This window comes from Crocuta crocuta, unplaced genomic scaffold, assembly GCF_008692635.1.
Source record: "Crocuta crocuta isolate KB4526 unplaced genomic scaffold, BGI_CrCroc_1.0 scaffold72, whole genome shotgun sequence".
Classification (NCBI taxonomy): domain Eukaryota; kingdom Metazoa; phylum Chordata; class Mammalia; order Carnivora; family Hyaenidae; genus Crocuta; species Crocuta crocuta.
In genome coordinates, this window is record NW_027529427.1 from 9,316,381 (window position 1) to 9,340,658 (window position 24,278).

Here is a 24,278-nt window from a genome sequence, read left to right on the forward strand (position 1 = left end):
TTTTTTGTTGTTGGTGGTGAATGTATTGTATATAAAGTGGGAAGGGTGGGTGGGGGTGTGGAAGAAATGGAAGTCCTAACTATGGCGGGCACACAGCACTAGAGTGATCCTTATCTGTTTACAATCATGTCACACTGAATACTTTTGGGAGCTGGAGAAGAGGGTAGGGAAAGTTTACTCTTGTAAAATGTCACTATTTCCTCAGTGGCTAGCAGTCCTTTGTTAGCTAAAGGCCTTCTTTCCAATCATACTTTTGCACCACCCCCTGGTTGTTTGCTTTTTCTCCTTTGGGAAGCGGAGTACTCTCACATCTTCTTCCAGGAGCATCCGCCCATGACACTGGCTTCCCTCTCGTCCAGTGGCCTAACTCCTGGATTTCAGAGAGCAATGCCCTTCCTGATTTGCCACCAGCCCTACCAGATAGTTGTAAACCATTATCAGGAATTGGGATCACTAGAGTGCTTTGCTTATTTGAATATAAAATGAGTCATCCTCTTCACAGACCTGCCGGGACTGTGATCTGGTAGGCATCACACAAAGCTTTCTGGCACGAATCACATTATGTGGAAGTGACTACTCAGGTTTGTATATGTTAGTATCAATAAAGAAATTGCACAGTTTTGAATAGGAAAAATGTATTCTATAGATTTACAGTTTGAGTTTAGGATTATCTCGGTATATATAGTTTTTATTCATTTTAAGTGAATCATAGTAAGATAAGTCATGGTGATTTAAAATAGCTTTCAGGAACAAGTTGTTGGAAATCATTTGTCATATCTGTGATAGGAAACAATTTTACAGTATTAAATTACTTTGTTACAGTTTTAGAGGTGAATTACACTGGATTGTCCCTGGTTAGCATTCTGTATTTGATTTTAGCTGAGATGCCACCAAAGTTAGGACTCGATGTTTTAAACTTTTGAATATCCCACAAAGAAAAAATAAGACTAAGGAAAAATGCCCTGAACTTACAGGTTTTTGTAAAGAATAGCATATTTTTAAGCATGCTTTTGGGATAGTAGAAAAGCTACCATGTAATATTAATCTGCCCTAGTTTCTTACAAATTCAACCTTGTGAGGGGCCAGTAGAATCTTTCCCTCCAATTCCAGCATCCTTGATGAAACGTGGAGCTAACGTGTTTAAAGTGTGCTAAGTGTGTGCTATCAGGAAAAGAAACAAATTGGATATATCCCTGTTATACATATAGGTGGATTCCAGACACCAGCTCCAGTGTATGGAAACTCACACAAATAAGGGAATGCTTTTGACCTGGCATTGTGGCTCACAGCTCAGGTAGGATTGAGAGTTGCATAGGGAACAGTGGAGCCTTTAAGATACAGTACACAAAAATACAAATTTTTCTCTAATACTTCAGTTTTAAATTTGCTGTGCTTTTATATGGCATGAGTTTTGAGGCTGTGTTCTCACTTGATCCTAATTCTTGTTAGAGAGCTGTCACTGGCATAATCTGGTTTGGAAGAGAACAGGTCAGCCTTATCCCTCTAGGAAGAACAGATTCTGTGTTAGCCCCTGAGCTAGTGTAAGCTAACATGGCCGAAGCATTACTACTTCTGTTTTTGTGTTTGTAAAGAAGCAGGGAGGAGAGAAAAACCAACTGGTCTTGACAGCTAGTTTGGGTCTGTTTAGAGCTGGTCCAGGCCAAGAGCCTTGTGCTGCTGACAGTCTCTCTTTTCACATGAATGCTGGTTTGGGTGGGAGGCTTCTGGCTGCTGCATAACTGGGAGCGCAGTAAGCACGGGGTCTGTTCCCCTGGCACCAAAGTTAGAGGCGTTGCTTTGTGCTGAATGGCCCTGGGGCGTGGGAAGGAGTGGACCATAAGCAATAGTTGGGCCAATTTGGGCCCTTTCCTTCCACCCACTCAAGGTAACCTTTTCTCCACACTCCCTCAGCCCCTTACCCCCTGTTCTCTGTTGCTAGAGAGAAGCTGTGAACAATATAGGAAGAGATCAGTAATCCTTAACCTCCCTTCTTAGTATGTAGAGAGGTGAGACGATATTAAGGAAGAATAGTATCAAGGATGAACTACTGTATCATATAACACTGGGAAAAGGGGCAACAGCAAACTTGTCAGCCTTGTTGCATCCCATGTGGGAACTGGGTCATGTGTTATAGGTGCCGGCACTTCAGCCCTTGTCTGCTATATCCTGAGCTTGTATTGGTCTTTGAAGTCCAGATCTGCTAAAAGCAGTCAGGTGCTGCAAGATTGCAGGAACACATGTGACCGTTGAGCTGCTGTGAATCACTGATCCACAGGACCATTTCTTCCCTTTTCTTTCTTCTCTGGCACTTCTCTTCCCAAGTGTCTTAAGCAGATGCAGATGCATTTGCCATCGTCTCCATGGTGGGGTTGATGGTCATGTGATATGCTGTAACTAGATAGTGTGTGAGGAGGTACTAAAAATGATCTCTCTTGGGCTAGAAGGACTTTTACACGGTGGGTCAGCTCTCGGCTGACTCTCAGGGGTCCCCAGGAGGGGATAGCTGGAGTCCACAGGTAACGAGGATACTCTCACACCTGTTTGATTTGATAGTCCTGGCTAGCCTTTATTAGAGTTGTTAATAAGTTAGAATCTGTTTCCCCAAGACCCAAGAGAAATAAATGATCCAGAAAGAAAAGTAAAGCCTTTCGGAAGGTTTCTGGTTTGGGTTTTTGTTTTGTTTCGTTTTTCCATCAGAGTCTGTTCATTTAAAAAGTAGCTGTTGGCTAAAATTATGGTAGATGCATGTGAAGAGTAAGGGCAAAATATGCAGATCTTTGTTCCTAAAAATAAAATTAAACCCACTCCACACCTCTCCTTAATCACATTGGTTTAGTTCTTCTGGCAGTGCACATGAGCTTGTTATTAACGATTCTTTTGTTTTCAGTGAGCCCAAGTCAGACTGCTCTCCAAAGGCAAAATTCTTTTCATGCTCATCTTTGTTTTTATGTTTATTGAAAACTTTTAAGACCCATAGTGTGTGTGTGTGTGTGTGTGTTCACTCACACCTCAGCTTGAAATGTCAGTGTGCCGTAGCCTAGCCCTCAGACCTTGGAACTGCTTTTCCTGACTAACCATGTGGTGGTGTTATCCCATGGCATTTGTGTAGTGTGTGGTTTCTGCTAATTCCCATGGAGTCCAAGAGTATGTCCAAAACACATACTCCAAAACAAAGCGCTGTCCAAAACACACAAAATCCCAGTGTTGCAGTCACCACAGATGTCAGAAACAAGCTTTTGATCCATACCACTAGATTGAAATTTTTTCCCTTTTTTTTTTTCATGGAAGTTCAAATCTGTAAATAATATACTGCTCTTAAGACCTAATCTGAATTTCACAGGAAGTCTTAACCCAGTAGTCCCAAGGCAAGGACAGTCACATAGTGTCAGAATCCTGTCATACTTTCAAAGAAATGAAAGGCTTAGAGTGTTCTAGCATTATTGCTACCCTCTGCTTTGTGACTGAGTGTCAGTGCTTTTGCCCCCTACCAGATTCTGCATGGGCCTCCATAAGGAAGTCAGCTCCATGTGCATGTGAGTCAAGATTGTGCCACCGTGGGGGGTTCTGGGATACAGTGTCCCTGTGGATAGCTCTCTGTTCAACATGTCAGTGAGGATACTTGAAATTGTGGTTGAGCTTTTATTTCTGGGCTCATGTCACTGTCTAAGAACTAAGAATGTGATTGAGACTTGCATGAGAAGAATCCCCTTTTTAAACTTTTTGGGTGGGTTGGACTCTCTCTATAACATGGAGCCGTAGGACACCCAGCCTTGCCCTGCTTTCCCGTTGGGAAAACAGAACTTATATGAACATTTCTGCATCCCATCTCTTATGAAGCTGTGACGCAAACCTTCTCTCCAGGTTGGGTGTTCATCTGGCTCTGCTTTGTAGGCCTTTGCTAAACAGACATTTAGCAGGGCTGTCTCCCCAGCTAGTCGTGGTCTCTCACTGTGTACCAGGGGACTGACTGAACTCTATGTAGAAATGCCTGAGAAGCAGCTGATTGTCCTGCATGTTTTTGAAAAGGGTGGGATGGGGTTGGGAACAGGGGTGTGGATAATGAGTAAGTTATTGCAATGCTGAACCCCATTCAATGTCCTCCGTGTGACCCCTTTCCCCTAGCTGGGACCTGGGTACCTCACTCTCCTGCCTTGCACACAGCTCCTGGGAGCCCAGGCCAGTCTCCACCAGCCTGCGGCATGGTGTCAGGGATTCTTCGCTCCTGCTGCAAAAGCCGTGAGAACTTTCCTGGCCAGTACTGGAAAGGGGAATGCTATTTATTTTTATATTGTGTATATTTTGTCGTGGTCTGCTGATTTCCTTGTTTCACTGAGAGCGACACTTACCTCAATAGTTAGTTCGATATCGTGTGTTGGATAATTTTTTAAAAGAACTTTTTAAAAAGCTTTTTGATCCTCAGAGATCTGTAGATTTTATTTCCATATGAACTGGTTATTTTGTATAAAGTACATTCTTAAAATAGCAAGGCTCTGATATGTGTGAGTTGTGTGTGTCCGTGTGTCACTTTTATCATTGGGATGAAGGTTTGAACGAGGCCCCAGCACCACCACCCATCTCCCCTGGCTTCATCAAGACAGGCGGGCGGTTGTAGGGGCAGTCAGAGGAGTGTGCCCTTTGCAGGTGATGGTGGTGCGTGTTCTGTGGAGGGCCTCAGAACAGTATGAAAACTGACTGGCTGTTCACATGGTATCTGGGATACAATACCCCCCAGCTAGCCCCGTCAACACCCGCCTCGTTGTGCCCACTCTCAATACCACCCCCACACACCTAGCCCTTGATACACACCTTTGACACACTTGTATACACTACTTTTGCTCTCCTTCCAGCAGACAGCTCTGGCCTACAGCTGTGTGTGAATTACAGGTGGTCAAAAGTGGGAGCTACTAGGCTAGGTAAGCAAGCAGGTGCTCTTCTACCTGCCCAGTTCATTGAGGTTTTATTTCCAGTTCCTAGGAGGGTTTTTATTATGGGGGAGGAGAATAGATAAAAAGTGACCACCTTGGGGCACCTGACTGGCTCAGTCGTGGAACATGTGACTCTCGTTCTCAGGGTCATGAGTTTGAGCCCTGGGTTAGGTGTAGATTACTTGAAAAAAGAACAACAAATTAACCGTCTTAAAGTAGCCATAGTCCCAAGACCCCAAAATTTCTGGACTGTTTTATCCTTACTTGGCCTTGTGAGTAATCTCATTCAGTAAAAATTCTAACACAAATAGTATCAATTTCCAAATCTGTTGTTCACTCAGGTTTATCACTTTCTAGGACAGTGACAGATCTCTTTTGACCTCCTGATTATCTGGTGTTGTTATCTCTGTTGATCTATTATTATTAACTAATATATTTTTGAGATTCCTATCCTGTCAGCTGCTTTAAAACTATCTCCCATAAAAGGCATTTTTCCTAAAAAATATTATACCAGTCATGTTTTCTAGTTTAGTAGTTGCATTTCCATATAATTTTTAAAGCAAAAACCAACAATAAGGAAAATCATTAGTAAACCCTAGATTTGACACGATGCTGGTTAGATGCTTTCGTAGTGTCTCCTTTTGCATTGGTGGGATAAGGTGGGTGGACCACTGCCCTGGCCTGGCTTCCTTTGTTGTCGTGGCAACTGTGACACTGACATGGTCCATATCAACTCTACTCCCAGTTCATTTGAGTATCACATCCGTAAGATGCATGAAAAAACTGATTTCTGACTTCCAGATTCCCAACTGCAACTACTGTGACATGAATTCTTCACCAAGCAAGGGCTAAAATTCTTTGACTGTTTCAGCTAATGATAGGGTTTAATTTACTTTGTCATAGGAACTTAGCTCTTAGCTGAGTGTCCTTTAGGATGTTTCCAGATTTATCTCTTTGGGATCAAAACAAAGTACCTTCCACAAGTGAACTCTGTTTCAAAATTTGGTACAGTAGGCAGTGTTGATGCAGCTCTATTTTTGGAACTATTATTTGAATTAACACTCATTAAACCCTATGTGTACATAGCTCACACAGCAATTATAATCACTGAGCTGCTTGCTTCAAATTGGAGCATGAAAAGAAAGCTGGCAGGGCAAGATTTAGGGAAAAGGAAGGAAGTCACAAATTGTCAGTGAGGATTAGTCTCAAAACTCTGCGGAACTTTCTTTTTTGACATTTGGAAACATCCAGAGTGCTTCTCTTGTTAAACATTAATGTCTTCTGTCTCTAAACCAATTGCTGTCATTGGGGAAGGAAAGGTATCTTAATTATATAAACAAGTAGTCCCTGTAGGGTTCAGTTTTGCCATAATCTACACTCTCTGAGAGTGGTATTAGCAGAATGCAGAAAATAATCCAGGCTTGGACTCTCTTGGAGGTCACCCTTCACCCTGTAATCTAACTAGAGGTGAAAGGCCTATGTCAGTAAACTGTTGTGCAAGGGGTGCCTTTGGAAGAAATGCCATCGGACCTTTTCCTCCCAGGCCTGGATTCTAGACCAGCTGGGAATGAGGCAGAGCTCTGAGTGTCCTGACTGCTGTAGCTGGCACTCACCCTCCCTCCCCACCCCCAACGGGATTCTCTGTAGATTGGCCCTGCAGATCTGTTACCCTGGCCTTGAGGTTTTCCCTTGGGTTTTTTCATGGAGAACATCTGTGTATGTGCTTTAGTCCCCTCTCTTGCTTACCAGTGCTCGCTCCTCTAGTTTCCTTAGGCAATTTTACCAAAAATCTTCAGTGTAAGATGGACTGTGAAATACCAGCCAAAGAGGCAGCTGGAAAATCCCCAGATTTGGCTATTGTGTGCTGAAATCCCAGCCCCCTTCTGTTTCCATGACCCGCATATAAATTCAGGTCCCCTTGAGAAGTCTTCAGGTTTGGAAAAGCACTACTTGCTCCTAGAATCTTGGATTTGAACCTCATTTTGGACAGAGAATGGCAAGGAAGAAGTAGCTCTATTCTAAGCCAGTTCATGCTAGATAGAATTTTTTTTTTCACAAAGTGGAGTTAGTTCCTTGGATTGGATTCAAGGTTTTTGCTTTGGGGAGGAATTGAGTCCACAGTAGGAAGGCAAAGACATCCAAACGAAGCCTGGCCTGTGTGTGCCCCAAGAACTAATTTGCAGTCAAGTTCTCAGTAAGTATTAAATTCCAGCTTATGTCTAGTTATTTGCCTAATTACTAACAGTGGAAAAGGAGGGAAATAGCTTTCTTTGCTCAGAGTTCACAGTAAAGGGAGAAAAGTAATACAGAAAAAATGGACTACAATAAAGTGTTAGAAAGAACACACTGCATTAAGTAGTAGAAAGATTTGTATTCCCTCCCTGCAGTTTAATCATTGCAGGAGGGTGGTGTGTTGTTAGCCATTTGGTTTGGACAGACCTGGATGTGCTGGCGAGGAACGCAGAGCCGGCATCTCCTCAGCCTTGGCCTGGTGTCTCAGCTTGTTCCGTTCAGTAGTCTCTGCCTGGTTTTCTCTGAGTCCTTGCTGCAGCTTACATCCCTCTTCCTTTTCATCCTGGTTCTGCTCCCATGAGGCTACACTACAGTGATGAAGACATGGAGCAAACCATTCTAACACCAGTAATTCTCCCCAGGGGGGGACTGAGAGGAGGTTTCCTAGAGACAACATAGGTCTGTAGAAACGAGCATGTTTATGGAGAGGGCATGGGACGGCCCCACTACAGCAGCCTTCCATATTAAGTGTCTGCTGTTGTCTTGTGGTCACATACTCTATTGTGCTTCTGAGTGTAGTCTCTGGACCAAAGCATCACCTGGGAATTTGTTAGAAATGCAAATTCTGGGGTCACCTGCGTGGCACAGTCCGTTGATTGAGATACTCTAACCCCTTCTCTCTCTGAGCCCCTCCCCCACTTGTTCTCTGTTTAATATATATATGTGTTATTTTATATAGATAGATAGATAGGTAGAAAGAAATGTAGAAGGACACCTCCGTGGCTCAGTTAGTTAAGCATGTGACTTCAGCTCAGGTCATGATCCCACGGTTCATGGATTCAAGCCCTGTGTCAGTCTCCATGCTGACAGCTCAGATCCTGGAGCCTGCTTCTGGTTCTGTGCCTCCCTCTTTCTGCTCTTCCCTTCCTTGTGCTCTGTGCTCTCTCAAATATAAATAAACATTAAAAATCATTTAAAAAATACAAAATCTGACTGCTGGCTTAGACTGAGGGTGGGTTTTCTTTGGGTGTTTTTTTTTTTTTTTTAGTAATTTCTACACCCAACATGGGGCTCAAACTCACAACCCCAAAATCAAGAGTCACATGCTCTTCTGACTGAGACAGCCAAGCACCCTGTACCTTCATCCAAACTTTACCAATAGAACCTGACTTTTTTTTCCTGACATTGGCTTCCTCCCTACCTTTCTAAAACTACTGACTTACATAGAGCCTCAGCCCTTTCACAGCCCTTACAACTTCTGCGTGGCCTCTGACAGCTTGATCGACCCCCTCTTGAACCGGTTCTCACTGGTGCCATGTCCCACATTCACCCAGCTGTCACATGGCGTGCCCTTCCAGTTACCTTCTTTTTCTTTCCAAAGGTGTGTTCTTCCTAAGACCTGCTCCCTTTCTTCTTTTTTTTAAAGACTTTTTTTTGAAATGATCTCTACACCCGACATGGGGCCCAAATTCACAACCCCAGGACCAAGAGTCACATGTTCTACTGACCAAGCCCAGCCAAGCACCTTCCTCTAGATTCCTTTTACTTTTACCGACAACTTAAGATGTCTATTCAATCAACTTCCATCTTCAATTCAGACTTTTTTGCCATGATTTGGTCACTTTTTCCAAGCTCCTATTGGACATTGACACCAAGTGTCCCTACTGCCATTATTCGATAAGTTTTATTTGCCACTATTAAATTTTTTACCAAAATGATTTACAGTTTTGTTTCCTATGTCTTGTTTATTTTTAACATTCTTTCTTAGCCATTTTATTATAATTCACATTAATTGGGGTGAATTGGGGTGCCTGGGGTGCTGAGTTGGTGAAGCATCCAACTTTGGCTCAAGTCATGATCTTGCTGCCCATGAGTTCAAGCCCCTTGTGAGGCTATGTGCTGACAGCTCAGAGCCTGGAGCCTGCTTCAAATTCTGTGTCTCCCTCTCTGCCTCTCTCTTTCTCAAAAATAAAACATTTTTTTAAAAGTTAAAAAAAACTGGGGCGCCTGGGTGGCTTAGTCGGTTAAGCGTCCNCTTCCCTTCTTCATCCAGTGTCACCCATTTATGTTTAAATGTAATATACTGGCTTCATGGCTCATCTCTTTTCCTTTCTACCCTGATGAAATACACATAAAATATACCATTCTAACCATTTTTTAAATACTTTCTTTTTGTTCTTTTAATGTTTATTTTTAAGAGACAGCATGAGGAGGCAGAGAGAGGGGAAGATACATAATCTGAATCAGACTCCGGGCTTCTAGCTAACACACAGAGCCCAACGCGGGCTTGAGCTCACAAACTGTAAGATCACAACCTGAGCCCAAGTCAGATCTTAACCAACTGATCCACCCAGGTGCCCCAAATGCATTTGCTTTTTTTAAAATTTTAGATGTTAAAAAAAAAAAAAATGTTTATGTTGAGAGAGAGTAAGCACAAGCAGGAGAGGGACAGAGAGAGGGAGACACAGAATCTGAAGCAGGCTTCAGGCTCCAAGCTGTCAGCACAGCGCCCAATGTGCAGCTTGAACCCACAAGCTGTGAGATGTGATCTAAGCCGAAGTCAGACGCTTAACTGACTGAGCCACCCAGGCGCCCCTGGCCATTGTTAAGTGTATGCTTCAGTTGCACTGAGTACAATCACCTCATTGTGCAACCATAACAACTATCCATCTCCAGAACTTCTTTATCCCATAGTGAAGCTCTATACCCATTCAACTAATTCCCTACCTCCCCTTTCTCCCAATCCCTGGTAACTACTTTTCTTTCTGTGTCAATGAATTGGACTATTGTAGGTGCCCCAGATAAATGGAATCATACAATATTTTTCCTTTTTCTGTCTTAGCATGTTTTCCAGGTTCATCTATGTTGTAGCATGTAGCAGAATTTTATTATTTTTTTGAGGCTAAAGAACATCCCATTGTGTGTATATGCTGTATTTTATTTATCCATTCATCCAACAAAGGACATTTGGGATGTTTCCCCTTTTGGCTGTCATGAATAATGTTGCAGTGAACATGAGTGTACAGATACATGTTTAAGGCACTGCTTTCCATTCTGGGTGTATACCCAGAGGTGGAACTGCTAGATCATATGGCAGTTCTGTTTTTAACTCTTTGAGGACCTGCCATACCGATTTCCACAGCCTCTGGGTTATTTTACATTCCCATCAGCAATGCATGGGAGATCCAATTCCTCCACGTCCTTGCCCACGCGTGTTGTTTTCTGTTTATTGGATCACCACACCCTAACAGGTGTGGTACCACTCTTTCTGGTGCACACTGCCATCCCCTGTTTTGTGGCTGCCACTTTAAACTCAGTAGCTAGCCTAACTTTTCTTCCTCCTCACTCTCCTAACCTACCCATTCCTGATGCTACTAGTGGGGTGATGATCTATCTTCTCTTGTTGATCCATGTGTCAAACCTGATATTTGTCCCTGGCATGTTTAATCACCTGCCAAGCCCGATTGATTCTTCACAGAAATTACACATCTCTTCCCTCCTGCAGACAGGTTCTCATTTTATTTCTCACCTAGATTATTGTCATCTCCTGGCCTGTCCAAACCACTTGGCACTGCCATAAACCTGAACTGTGACCAAAAAGAAAGAAAAAAAAAAAAAACAGGTGGGCACCTGGCCAGTTCAGTCAGTAGAGCATGTGACTCTTGATCTCAGGGTCATGAGTTCAACCCCCATGTTGGGCATGGAACCTACTTAAAAAAACAAAAAAAAAAACCTGAACTGTGCCCTCTGAGCCCCTACTCCACATCCTGTGTCAGCTTTCCATTGCCCATCAAGAAAAGGGAGGAAAAAATGTTATCACTTAGTGAACACCTTTTATGTGCCAGCCACTAAATGCTAAATGTACTAAATGCTCTACATCTCAGTCTCATTTCACAGAAGAAGACGCAAACACAGAGAAATTAAGTAATTGTTTAAAGTCATGCAATGCAGCTAGTAAGTGGTAAACTGGAATTCAAACCAGTTCAAAAGCAGTCTTACTCCAAAGCCCACTCAATCACTCTACTCTGCTGCCTCGTAGCAGTCTTATAGAAGAAGTGGATATCTCAAGTGCCTTTTGAGGAAGAAAAGCACTAAGTTAAATAACTTGCCTAAAGTGAGGTAGTTATTAACTTGGAAGCTGGAATTTGAACCTGGGTCTCTGACATCAAAGTCTGTCCCATGCTGATTCTTCATCCCTCCCAAATCCTTGGCCAGGCAACTAGGTCCTCTACCTTTGGGACCCAGTATTTTACCAGCTTTTTTCTCTCCGCTACTGCCTCCTCCCTTGCCCCAGGTTAGACACTTTGCCGCTAAAAAGAAGCTGGGTTTTAATTTTACCTCTCTGCCCTCGGTCTTCAAGGCCAAAACCGATGACTACTTCCAGTAACCTCTCCAGCGGTGTAGCTGGAAGAAATCCTCAGTGGCGGCATGGAGTTCACGACTCAGCTGTACCGCATGTGAGTGCAGGCAACGTGCCACATCAGCACTGCAGCCCTGCCACGGTGGAGTACGTGGTGGACCACTATACGTGGTGGACCACTGAAAATACAGAGCCACTGAACTAGGCAATCACCTGTAGCTGGAAAAGTGTGTGAGTCTGAGAAGCAGAAGCTGGCTTCTGACCTCAGAAGTCTGGCAGAAGTGTTTGCACTGCATTGATTTTCCCTTGTTTGTCCTCCTCCCTGACTTCCAGGTCTCTGAGTGGGTGGCCAGTCTCCCCTCACGCCCAGCCCACGCTGCCCTGACCAAAGCTTTTTCCAGCCCGAATTTTTGTCTCAGTCATTCCACAAGCAAGTAAACAGCCACTTGCTTGCCACCTGGCGAGGAGGGACTGGGCTTGGCTAGGCTGCGTAGTGACCTCTTTTCAGGTAGGAGAGAAGCTGGGGACCCGGAGTAGAGGATGGCTTAGTGACTCCCTCCCTGCCCCAGGGGAAGGGGCTGTGGGGGCATGAAGAGGGAGGGCCACTAACGATACCAACAGAGGACCATAAACCAACCCTTCCTGCAGTTCCTGCGGTTCATCAGTGACTTGGCTTCGAGCTTGGCATCCAGAAAAGGCGGAAGGTTCCTTACTGAAAGCAGGTAAGTGTTTCTCTTGTCTGTATCAAGCTTAGCGTTGGTAAGGAAAGACCCACTTCTAGCAAATAAATATCTGGAGAAGGTCAGAGCAGCCAGTGAGAAAGGGTCTCCTTCCATTTGCTGCACTGAGTTGGAAGGGGGTGGCCAGTCCTGACCATAGGACATCCCAAATGACATCTCAGTCAGGAAGCCAGTTACTTCCTTGGCACTGCCCTGACAGGGGCTTATCTCTGAAGAACTCTCGCTTGCCCTGCTAATTAGAGTAGGTGGAGAAAGAATGCTCCTCTTCCCTGAGGGCCCCCGCACAAGGTAGAGAGAGAGACAACTGAGAGGCAGAACTGTCTGTCTCACGATGAGACTGACTACAGAGTTAAAGGCAGCAGTCACCCTCGTGGTCTGCTGATTCCAACATCTTCATTGACTACCTCTGCACCAGGCCCTGGGACACAACCCTAACCCTTTCCTCCCCCAGTAACATTTTGATTGGGGGTGGACAAAACCGCTGTAATACGACATGGTGTGTGCTATAACTGGATATTAAATGGGATCACAGAACAGGAACAGGACTCCTGGCCAAGATTTGAGGGACTTAAGGTAAGGGCCCTTGGGTACCTCCGTGGGTTAAGCGCCTGACCTTTAATCTTGGCTCAGGTCGTGATCTCACGGTTGGCTGTGAGACAAAACCCGTGTCAGGCTCTGCATTGAATGTGGAGCCTGGTTGGGCTTCTCTCTCTCTCAAAATAAATAAACTTTAAAAAAAAAAAAAAGGGGGGTGGGGGCCCATGAGAGGAAGCTGAGGCCCAAAACACATTTTTTTCTTTTTTGTTTTCCAAAAACCAATTTGTATTTCATCAGGTACAGATGGGGCAAGAGTGTCCTACTTAACAGGACAGTATGTGCAAGGCTCAGTATGTGCAAGAGACCATGGTGTGTTCCCAGAAGTGAGTGTTCTCAATGGCTGGCAGGGAGAGTAGTCTTGGTGATTTGGGAGGGCACAGTCAAGCAGGAAAGCAGGGTCCGGGTCTGGCCAAAGGATTGGGAAGCTGCCCTAAGAATGGTGGGAAGTTAGCGCTACACTTCAGGCGGGGAAGTGCTTACGTGGCAGGCTAGCGGTTGGGTCCAGACTTGCCCTTCTGCTTACTTGGCCACGCGTGGAGCTTAGATTTGAGGGAAGCAAGACTGAAGGCATGGACAGGGGGTGGAGGGCTGTCAGGTGCGCCAGACAGTGGGTGATGCCCATGTGATCAAGCAGTGGCTGGTGGGCTCATGAGAGACTTAGGACAGCTCTTTTCCACCCATGATGAAAAGCCTGTTTATCCTAGTCTATTATGGAGAAATAATTTTCTAAAATACAATAAAAATCAATTGAATTTTTTATGTTTTATTTATTTCTGAGAGAGAGAGAGAGAGAGAGAGANAGTCAGATGCTTAACTGACTGATCCACCCAGGCGCCCCTAAAAATCAATTGATAGAAAAATAATTTTATTAAAAAAATTTTTTTTAAGTTTTATTTATTTTGAGAGAGAGAGAGAGAGAGCATGAGCAGGGGAGGGGCAGAGAGAGAAAGAGAATCCCAAGCAGGCTCCACGCTGCCAGTGCAGAGCCCAATGTGGGGCTCGAACTCACAAACTATGAAATCGTGATCTGAGCTGAAATCAAGAGCCAGACGCTTAACCAACTGTGCCATCCAGCCACCCCCCAAAAAAAGAACTTTAAATGATAAAATTTTTAAACGCTCTAAAAATAAAAAAATTTTAAATGATAAAATATAAGCTCACATTTTTCTCAGTAAATTGTAAAACATGAAATTCCTCAAGATGCCATAAAAATTTCTAAGCATTTACTCTCAATTTCTGTGGTTGTTCACAGACCAGCACTGAACCAATGCCCTAAGTAGCACTGACTTTAGGAGAAAGAGTTGCCAGAACATGATAAGTTGTGGGGGCCTAAGGGAAAAAGGAGGAATCAAAAATGGCGCATGGACTCGGCCTGGATAATTGAATACCTGGTGGTGCAGCTTCCAGAGCTAGGGAACCAGGAAGAGAAATAGCAGATCTAGAGGGGTGGATACAAGTAAAAAGACATGTTACTATACTGTGTGAGGCCAGGCTGCTAATATGGGGACAGCCAGAAGCTGGTTAAGATGATGGTGAGGGGCTCAGGGCAGGAATCCTGAGCTGCAGGTACATCAGCGTCATGAGCAAGTAGACAGTGACTGAAGCCCAGGAGAAGGTGGGTTTTCAAGATGGCTGTGTGGAGTGCAATAGAAGGAGTCAAGAATCTTGGCAAGACTTTATGGATACCAGTGACCAAGGACACTGGTCATGAGAGGCTGGGAAGCCACTGGGGAGAGCCAGGGAGTCACAGAAGTCAAGATAATAGAATGTTTTAATGTGGGGGGAATGAAAAGTGGTGGAATCAGGAGCTCAGAGAACCCTCGCCTGCTCCGGTCCCTACAGCTCACCATCTAGAATCATCCCTCTAAATAGATGTGTCTCTGGACAGCCTAATTCAAAATATGATCCTGGGAAACCATGTAACAAGAATTACTTCAGGGGTGCCTGGTTGGCTCAGTCCATAGAACATGCAACTCTTGATCTAGGGGTCTTGAGTTCAAGCCTCACACTGGGCATAGAGCTTACGTTTAAAAAAAAAAAAAGAAGAAGGAAAGAATTACTATACAGGTTTCTGTGCTTTCCAAATTTTCTAATTTTTTTCTAGTACTATAAATACTTTAAGAAATAGAACAATTCGGGGCGCCTGGGTGGCTTAGTCGGTTAAGCGTCCGACTTTCGCTTAGGTCATGATCTCGCGGTTCGTGGGTTCGAGCCCCGCGTCGGGCTCTGTGGTGACTGCCAGCTCAGAGCCTGGAGCCTGTTTCAGTCTGTGACTCCCTCTCTCTCTGACCCTCCCCTGCTCACGCTGTCTCTCTCTCTCTCTCCTAGAAATAAATAAAACATTAAAAAAAATTTAAAAAAAAAAAAAGAAGAAGGAAAGAATTACTATACAGGTTTCTGTGCTTTCCAAATTTTCTAATTTTTTTCTAGTACTATAAATACTTTAAGAAATAGAACAATTCGGGGCGCCTGGGTGGCTTAGTCGGTTAAGCGTCCGACTTTCGCTTAGGTCATGATCTCGCGGTTCGTGGGTTCGAGCCCCGCGTCGGGCTCTGTGGTGACTGCCAGCTCAGAGCCTGGAGCCTGTTTCAGTCTGTGACTCCCTCTCTCTCTGACCCTCCCCTGCTCACGCTGTCTCTCTCTCTCTCTCCTAGAAATAAATAAAACATTAAAAAAAATTTAAAAAAAAAAAAAGAAGAAGGAAAGAATTACTATACAGGTTTCTGTGCTTTCCAAATTTTCTAATTTTTTTCTAGTACTATAAATACTTTAAGAAATAGAACAATTCGGGGCGCCTGGGTGGCTTAGTCGGTTAAGCGTCCGACTTTCGCTTAGGTCATGATCTCGCGGTTCGTGGGTTCGAGCCCCGCGTCGGGCTCTGTGGTGACTGCCAGCTCAGAGCCTGGAGCCTGTTTCAGATTCTGCGTCTCCCTCTCTCTCTCACCCTCCCCTGCTCATGCTGTGTGTGTCTCCCTCTCTCTCTCACCCTCCCCTGCTCATGCTGTGTGTGTCTCTCTCTCAAAAGTAAATAAAATATTTAAAAAAAAGAAAAAGAAAAAACGGGCACAACAGGGGTCAAAAAACTAGCCTGGCACCGCGCACAAGCAGAGTGGTATCCTGCCTGCCAAGTGAGGGCACCTGGTCACTGACTCCCGCAGAGCTGGAGGAAACCCTTCCCAGCACCCCGGCTTCTCCCCCAGGCCGCAGCCTCCCAGCAGACGGTCTCCTCTCCTGCCTTGCCTGCCTTTTCGTTCCTCAGCCCCTCCAGTTTCAGGCCTCCACCAGCTCCACGGTTCTTCAGCCCTGGACAGTTGCCAAGCCCAGGCCCTTCCTTTAAAGAGTTCTCTCCCAGCTCTCCCTTGCCCTCTGCACCCTCCACCACCCCCCTCTTCTCTCTACCTCCTTGCTTTGCCATCATGCCACCTGTCTGGCTTCTCGCATGAAATTTCCCTTTCTCAACCTGTTCTTCCTGAATTGTCCTCATACCACATACCTCATACCTCATACCACATTTAAGGGTGCTTTCCCCCTTAAAAGTGTGCAGTAGTTTTTTACTGCCTGAGGGATCAAATTTGTGAAAAGTTACCTAATTTAGCGGGGCACAGACTATACCGGGCAGCCCCAGGTTCTCCACGCCAGGCCTAACCTACTTTTGTAGCCCTTTTCCAGCATTCTGGTGAGCCAGCCAGGGCAATGAGCTGTGCCCTCCGCCCTTTGCTTGGCCCCCTTAGGTGCCTCACACAGTGCTGTGTCCAAGCCACCTCCCCCTCCTCGTCTCCTTATAAACTTTACCTGATTTTTTTCTTTAGTATATGTGCTGCTGAAGCAAGTACCCCCATATTTTTTTTTTAAGTTTATTTATTTAGATTGAGTGCTCATGGGGAAGGGGCACAGAGAGAGAGAAGTGCAGAGCCCAGCATGGGACTTGATACCATGAACTGTGAGATCGTGTCCTGAACTGAGATCAAGAGTCAGACGCTTAACCAACTGAGCCACCCAGGCGCCTTTCCCTTATTTTTTAAGGCCATTTCTAGATCCTTCTCCAAGCCAGGCTGGAATGGCCTTGCACATCTCTAAACACTTACAATATTCACTATCTAAGCATCTCAATTGTAATGAAATGGAATTTGAGAGTTCTTTAAGGTTTGCTTATTAGTTAAGAAGTCTTTGGCTAGTTGGGTGCCTAGGTGGCTCAGTCAGTTAAGCATCTGACTTAAGCTCAGGTCATGAGCTCATGGTTCATGAGTTTGAGTCCTGATTCAGGTGAGCTCGAGCCCCACTTTGGGCTCGGCGCTGACAGTACGGAGCCTGCATGGGATTCTCTCTCCACCTCTCTCCCCATCCCTCACTCATGCCCTCTGCCAGGAAGGAAGGAAGGAAGGGAGGGAGGGAGGGAGGAAGGAAGGAAGGAAATCTCTGTGGATACCCCGTTAGAAAAACTAATTCTAATTTGCTTAAGACAATAAGTCATTTCAAAAATAAACAAAAAAATCCCCAAACAAGAAGACAACAAGTCAATTCATTAGGATACTGGAATATCCCTTTGGTACTTAAGGTCAGGAATGAAATGGGTCACTGTATAGTCAGGGCTTCAGACCCCACCAGAACTCTCTGTTCTCTCTCTTGGTCTGCTTTATCCATTTCTCTTGTTATTATCTTTCTGTTTCCCAAACCACATACCACATGACAGTAAACATGACTGCAAATTGGTCGGAAGGGTTATGTTACAGACAAAACTTTAAAGAAGCTACACAATCTCTTCTTTAAAATACCTGTAGAGGGGCGCCTGGGTGGCTCAGTTGGTTAAGCATCCGACTTCAGCTCAGGTCATGATCTCATGGTTGGTGAATTTGAGCCCCATGTTGGGCTCTGTGCTGACAGCTCAGAGCCTGGAGCCTGCTTAGGATTCTGTATCTCCCTCTCTCGCTGACCCTCCCCCGCTCATGCTTTGTCTCTCTCTCTCTGTCTCAAAAAATGAATAAATATTAAAAATGTTTTCATTAATTTTTTTAAAAATAATAAAATACCTATAGGGGAGATTAAATGGTCTAGATTAAGTCAGGGGCCCATCCTCAGATAATCAACACTACCTAGGAGAATAGCCTCACATGTTAGAAACATGGCAGTCCCCACCAGGTGAATGGTTAAGAGAGAATAGGGGGTTCCTGGCAATGCAGTAATGAAGAGATACAACAGTTGTATTACTGCATCCCACCCTTTGATGCCTGGGTCATGCAGACGCATACCGTTTCCCATTCATTCAGATTTCTTTTTTTTTTTTTTAAGATTTTATTATTTTTTGGGGAGCGCCTGCATGGCTCAGTCGGTTAAGCGTCCGACTTCAGCTCAGGTCACGATCTCGCGGTTTGTGGGTTCGAGCCCTGCGTCGGGCTCTGTGCTGGCAGCTAGCTCAGAACCTGGAGCCTGTCTTCGGATTCTGTGTCTCCCTTGCTCTCTGACCGCCCCCCCTGCTCACGCTGTCTCTCTCTCTCAAAATAAATGAGACATTTAAAAAAAATTTTTTTAAGATTTTATTTTTTTAATGTAATATCTGCCCCCAATGTGGGACTCAAACTTGCAGCCTCAAGATCAAGAGCCACATGTTCTACCAACTGAGCCAGTCAGGTGCCCCTAAATTTCCCCCTTCCAAATATGGATCAATAATCACATGTCAAACTATAAATGCACTTATCTTCCCAATGTGAGATTACTCAGTGTCATGACCAGATAGTGCAGCCAGAGGCAATGACAGGGAGCCTCTGTTATCCAGATAATGATTACTTTTTTATATGTATATATCCTGTCCTTCTCCCCTTTGGTTCCAAAGGGTTCCAGATGTAGATTCTCATAATTCTGTATCCCGGTGCTTGAATAATTAGTATTACTACCCCAGTATTCCCCAAACACTCACTTTACAGAGAGCAGGCAAAATATTACCTATTGGCCAGTAGTCTAACGCATAGAGCACACCCGGCTCAGTCAGGCGTCCACTACACTTGATCTTAGTTGTGAATTCGAGCCCCATGTTGGGTGTAGAGATTACTAAAAAAAGGAAATTAAACAGGGTGCCTGCGCAGCTTAATAGGTTAGGCATCTGCCTTTGGCCTAGGTCATGATCTAACAATTCATGGGTTCAAACCCTGCATCAGGCTCTGTGCTGTCTTTGGGTCCTCTGTCCCCTTCTTTCTCTCCCCCTTCCCCGCTTATGTGCATTTTCTCTCTCTCTCTCTCTCTCTCTCCCTCTTTCTCTTAAAAATGAATAAATAGGGGTGCCTGGATGGCATGCTGACAGCTCAGAGCCTGGAGCCTGCTTCGGATTCTGTGTCTCCCTCTCTCTCTGCCCCTCCCCTGCTCACTCTGTCTCTCTGTCTCCCCCCCAAAAAAAATAAACATTAAAAAAAAAAAGATTCTCCCTTGGGGGGGATTCTTATTTTTAAAAAAAGAATAAATAAATACTTTTTTAAAAATCCTAAAAAAAAACAATTTTTAAAAAGGCTAAATATTTTAATCAGTGTCCATTTGTTTACTAAATTCTCTGGCAGTGTAGGGAGCTCTTTGGTCAGAAAAATGTCTGCCCCAGGACCTGGCTTACCAGAAGAATTTCCCCTGCCAGGGATCCTTCAGGTTCTACATGGAGAGAAAAACGGTGCCCAGGAGCGCCCGGTGGGAGGGTGTGCTGTATCACTCTGGAAGTGTATTCCTAGCAGGCCTGGAACCAGTAGAATTTAAACTCCGAAAAAGCAGGGACCTTGTTTTTGTTCTTGGCTGCATCCCTGCTGCCTGAAACTGTGATCACTGACATAGTCAGCACTCCCCACGTGTTTGCAGGGTGACTAATATGTACAGATTGCCTGAGGTATTGAGCAAGTATGGACCCTGTTGCCAAGTTTGGGGTTTTGGGGGTGACGACTCCTTTAAAACCTTCACTGGCTCTCTGTCAGTTTCCTCTTTATTGACTCTGTTTGCTAATGCCTTTACCCGCGCCAGAAATCTTGTGTGGCCCAGTCCTTGAATACTAAGTCTGTTCAAGGGAACTGCCATGCCAGGGACTTACAGTGGCCAGTACCGGGGGGGGGCGGGGTGCTCTGCAGTGCACACACACGCTACACACCAACAGACAAAGGCACTTAGAGGTGGAGACATTATCACATCTGCCTCATGGAAGCACTATGGCCCTGGGATTGGGGTGTCCCGAATCTCTCTGGCTTCTCTTAAATACCCCTATTCCAAACACCAGGGAATCGCGCATTGTTAAACTAATTTCATTCTAGAAAAAGCAGGGAATATGGCTGCAAGATACTCCATTATTTGAATCTCTGCTTTCAGACTGACAGGGTTTCTGAATGTCCCATTGTTTCCTACCTACTTTTAGGGTGGCGATTCAGGATTACAACACATCTTTCTCTCCTAACAACTTTGTAAGTGTCTCAAAGAACAGCTGACACACTTTACTTTCTTGACATTTTGTGCCTGGGGGGCTCAGTTGGTTAAGCGTCTGACTTCGGCTTGGGTCATGATCTCGTGGTTCCTGAGTTTAAGCCCGGAGTCAGGCTCTGTGCTAACAGCTCAGAGCCTGGAGCCTGTTTCGGATTCTGTGTCTCCCTCTCTCTCTGCCCCTCCCCCACCCATGCTCTGTCTCTCTGTCTCTCTCTCTCTCTCTAAAAAAAATTTTTTTCCTGACATTTTCCCACAAGTTCCCTAAAGCTCTGGCTTTTGGATGCACGTGGTTCGAGCCTCACCACATAAGAACTGCCAGCCTCTCAGCCCGGGATGGGGTTTCTTTACAGCCGGTGCCCTGCTTTCTCTGAGTCCACCTTCAGGCTTCTAATTTGCAAATCCTCACTCCCTTTGCCATTTTAGAGGATAATTAAGTCTCTTTCGGTTGGGAGTATCAGAAACACATTCTAGCAAGTTAAGTAATAATGACCTCACTGATTGACGGGACACTTGAGTGTCTCACGGAATCCAAGGACAAGAATACAACTGGCACCAGGAGCAAACTGGAAACTGGGATTTTAAACAACGTTAGGACTATGTCCGTCTTCTGTTTCTCCTCCAGATATACTTGCTTCACTTTTCTGTTTCTTTCTCTACAGACCAGCTTCCTATTTCTCCAACAGATCCAAGTGTTACACGTTCTGGGTCCAAACACCATGTTCAAAACTTCCAGTTTCTCAGACAAAAAACTCCGGTGTCCCCTTAACTAGTCCTGTGTCTCTCGCATCTGTTCCATTAGGAAATCCTGGTGGCCTTGCCTTCAACATCCATCCATAATTAACCACCTGTCATCCCCTCTCCTCCCTAACCCCCAACAAGCAGCCTTTACCTCTTGCCTAGGTTCCTGAAATAATTTAATTGATCCTTCTGCTTTTATTTTTTTTTTTAATTTTTTTTACATTTATTTATTTTTGAGAGACCGAGAGAGGCAGAGCACAAGTGGGGAAGGGGCAAAGAGAGAATGAGACACAGAATCTGAAACAGGCTCCAGGCTCTGAGCTGTCAGCACAGATCCTGACTCGGGGCTCGAACCCACAAACTGTGAGCTCATGACCTGAGCTGAAGTCGGACACTTAACTGACTGAGCCACCCAGGTGCCCCCTTTCTGCTTTTATCTTGAGCCCTCTGCTGCCTATTCTCAACACAGCAGCCAAATAGTCCTAGCAAGAGCATGTCATTTCTCTGCTCAAAACTCTCCAATTGTTTCACTGTTCATTCAGAATAACAGCCAAAGAGCTTCCTTGGCCTTACAGGGTCACATGTCCACCCATTATCTCTCCAACTTTGTCTTTATTGCATGTCCCCGTTCACACTTCCGGGCTACCTCACTGTTCCTTCCGCTCACCAGTCTTTGCACTTGCTCTGCCTTGAGCATGCTTTCCCACATACCCGCATGGCTCGCCCGCTCTCCTCTGAATCCTCAAGTCACCTCAATCAATCCTTTCTGGGTTAAGCCATCAAACACCCACCCCAGTGACATTTTCCTATCTTCCTTCCCTTCTACATTTCTTTCTCCAGAGAATGTATCAGTATCTGGTATCCTTAGGATTTAATTTCATTTTTTTATTTTTTTTTATTTTTTTTTTTAATGTTTTATTTATTTCTAGGACAGAGAGAGAGACGGCATGAGCAGGGGAGGGTCAGAGAGAGAGGGAGACACAGACTCTGAAACAGGCTCCAGGCTCTGAGCTGGCAGTCAGCACAGAGCCCGACGCGGGGCTCGAACCCACGAACCGCGAGATCATGACCCAAGCGAAAGTCGGACGCTCAACCCATTAAGCCACCCAGGCACCCCAGGATTTAATTTCATTTTTTTAATTTATTTATTTTGAGAGAGAGAGGGAAGGAGAGAGCACATACATGGGGGGAGGGGTAGAGAATCCCAAGCAGGCTCTGTGCTGTCAGCTCAGACTCATGAACCCTGAGATCATGGCCTGAGCTGAAGTCGGATGCTTAACTGGCTGAGCCACCCAGTCAGTTTTACTTACTTCATTTATTGCCTGTCTCTTCCTTTAGAATTTAAGCCCCATGAGAACTGTATCCCCAGACCTGGAACAGCCAGTGCCTGGCATCAATAAATTTTTTCTGCATGGATCAATATACACCAAGAGAAGGACAGATCTCTCTCTGTTCTTCTCCAAAACAAAACACTTGGAGACAACAGAAAATTGCCGAAAGCCTCAAGGACCAATGAGGAGCAGGGGACAGGAGTGGGTGCATAATGCAGCTTGAAGGGAGCCTGAAGAAGGAGGCTCCTCAGAGCTCAAGCCAGCCTCCATTAAAGCACCCAGAGAACTCTTCCTGACCCTGCCCAGCTGCGGTCAAGTAGGACCCTCCCCAGAAACTGTGATAATTCCTATTATTGTAGCCTTGACTTTTTGACACTGTCCCTGGTGCCTTCCATATGTATCCATTATAAATAAGCAGCTTAGTCTTTCAACAGGATCATAGGAAGTTCAGAAAACACATTTTAAGAGCCAAAGAATAACTTCGGAACATTTCATGTGTTTTATTGTGGTTCAGGGACCCTACAAGAGTCCATAGCAATTCTTTTTTTTTTTTTTTAATGTTTATTTATTTTTGAGAGACAGACCATGAGCAGGGAAGGGGCAGAGAGAGAGGGAGACACAGAAACCAAAGCAGGCTCCAGGCTCTGAGCTGTCAGCACAGAGCTTGATGCAGGGCTCGAACCCACAAACTCTAAGAACATGACCTGAGCCGAAGTCGGACACTCAACCGACTGAGCCACCCAGGCGCCCCCATAGCAATTCTTAAAATCCCTGTTTCGTATCTATCAGCTTCCCTCCCCACCATTCCCAGGCGCTTCTTCCAAATGCCCCAGAACTCCTCTTCTTGAGCCTAGTGTGGGCCCGTTCTCTCTCTCTCATCACCTTTCTTCTGATCTCAATCCCCAAAGTCCAAAAACGTCCGTGAAGGTGCGCCTGGGTGGCTCAGTCGGTTAAGCATCCAACTTCCGCTCAGGTCATGATCTCATGGTTCAAGAGTTTAAGCCCTGCGTCGGGCTCCGTGCTGACGGCTCAGAGCCTGGAGCCTGTTTTGGATTCTGTGTCTCCCTGCCTCTCTGTCCCTCCCCTGCTCATGGTCTGTCTCTCTGTCTCTCACAAATAAATAAACATTAAAAAAAAAAAAAAAAAATTGCTATGGACTCTTGTAGGGTCCCTGAACCACAATAAAACACATGAAAATGTTCCTAAGTTATTCTTTGGCTCTTAAAATGTGTTTTCTGAACTTCTTATGATCCTGTTGAAAGACTAAGCTGCTTATTTATAATGGATACATATGGAAGGCACCAGGGACAGTGTCAAAAAGCCAAGGCTACAATAATAGGAATTATCACAGTTTCTGGGGAGGGTCGTACTTGACCCCAGCGGGGCAGTGTCAGGAAGAGTTAATAATGTTCTGTCTCAGCACATGCGAGGTTTCTCATACCATGAGGCCGGTGGTGTTCTGAGCACATTCTAGAGGAGGAAACCGGCCCGTGGAGGCTCGTCAGAAAGGTGGCTCAGGTCCATCTCCACTGACACCCATGTTCTTTCCACTCTGCCGTGGTGGGCCACAATCCAGGACCAGACACCACATCTTCCTCGGCCAGCCATCTCCCTGAGAAGCCAGCAGCCCGTGTCCTGGGACCCACCAGCAGAATAATGTCCAGCCAGGATTTGAGGTAAACTGGCTGAGACTCTCTGGGCTGGGTTTCTGTGGTAACAACACTTCATTCAGCTTCTCTACCAGATTCCTGAGTCCTGGGGAGGAGCAAGCAAGGCTCCTTTCCCCCCACTATTCTTTTTTCTTTCTTTCTTTCTTTCTTTCTTTCTTTCTTTCTTTCTCTCTCTCTCTCTCTCTCTCTTTCTTTCCTTCCTTCCTTCCTTCCTTCCTTCCTTCCTATCATCTCATTGAACTACATCT

The 24,278-nt window shown here is 45.1% G+C and overlaps 1 protein-coding gene across 2 annotated transcripts in view; it reads left to right on the forward strand.

The window, feature by feature from the left end:
- The first annotated feature begins 6,931 nt into the window (after positions 1 to 6,931).
- The window catches only part of SLC25A18 (solute carrier family 25 member 18), a 28,616-nt gene continuing 11,269 nt past the window's right edge, over positions 6,932 to 24,278 (forward strand). The window contains exons 1-4 of one of the 2 annotated variants that reach the window (XM_077759259.1): positions 6,932 to 7,119; positions 11,851 to 12,025; positions 12,166 to 12,239; positions 23,937 to 24,036. In XM_077759259.1, coding sequence (XP_077615385.1) covers positions 24,017 to 24,036 — 20 coding nt within the window. In that variant the 5' untranslated portion in view covers positions 6,932 to 7,119; positions 11,851 to 12,025; positions 12,166 to 12,239; positions 23,937 to 24,016. The remainder of the gene's footprint in view (positions 7,120 to 11,850; positions 12,026 to 12,165; positions 12,240 to 23,936; positions 24,037 to 24,278) is intronic. The other variant, XM_077759261.1, reaches the window with a different exon arrangement.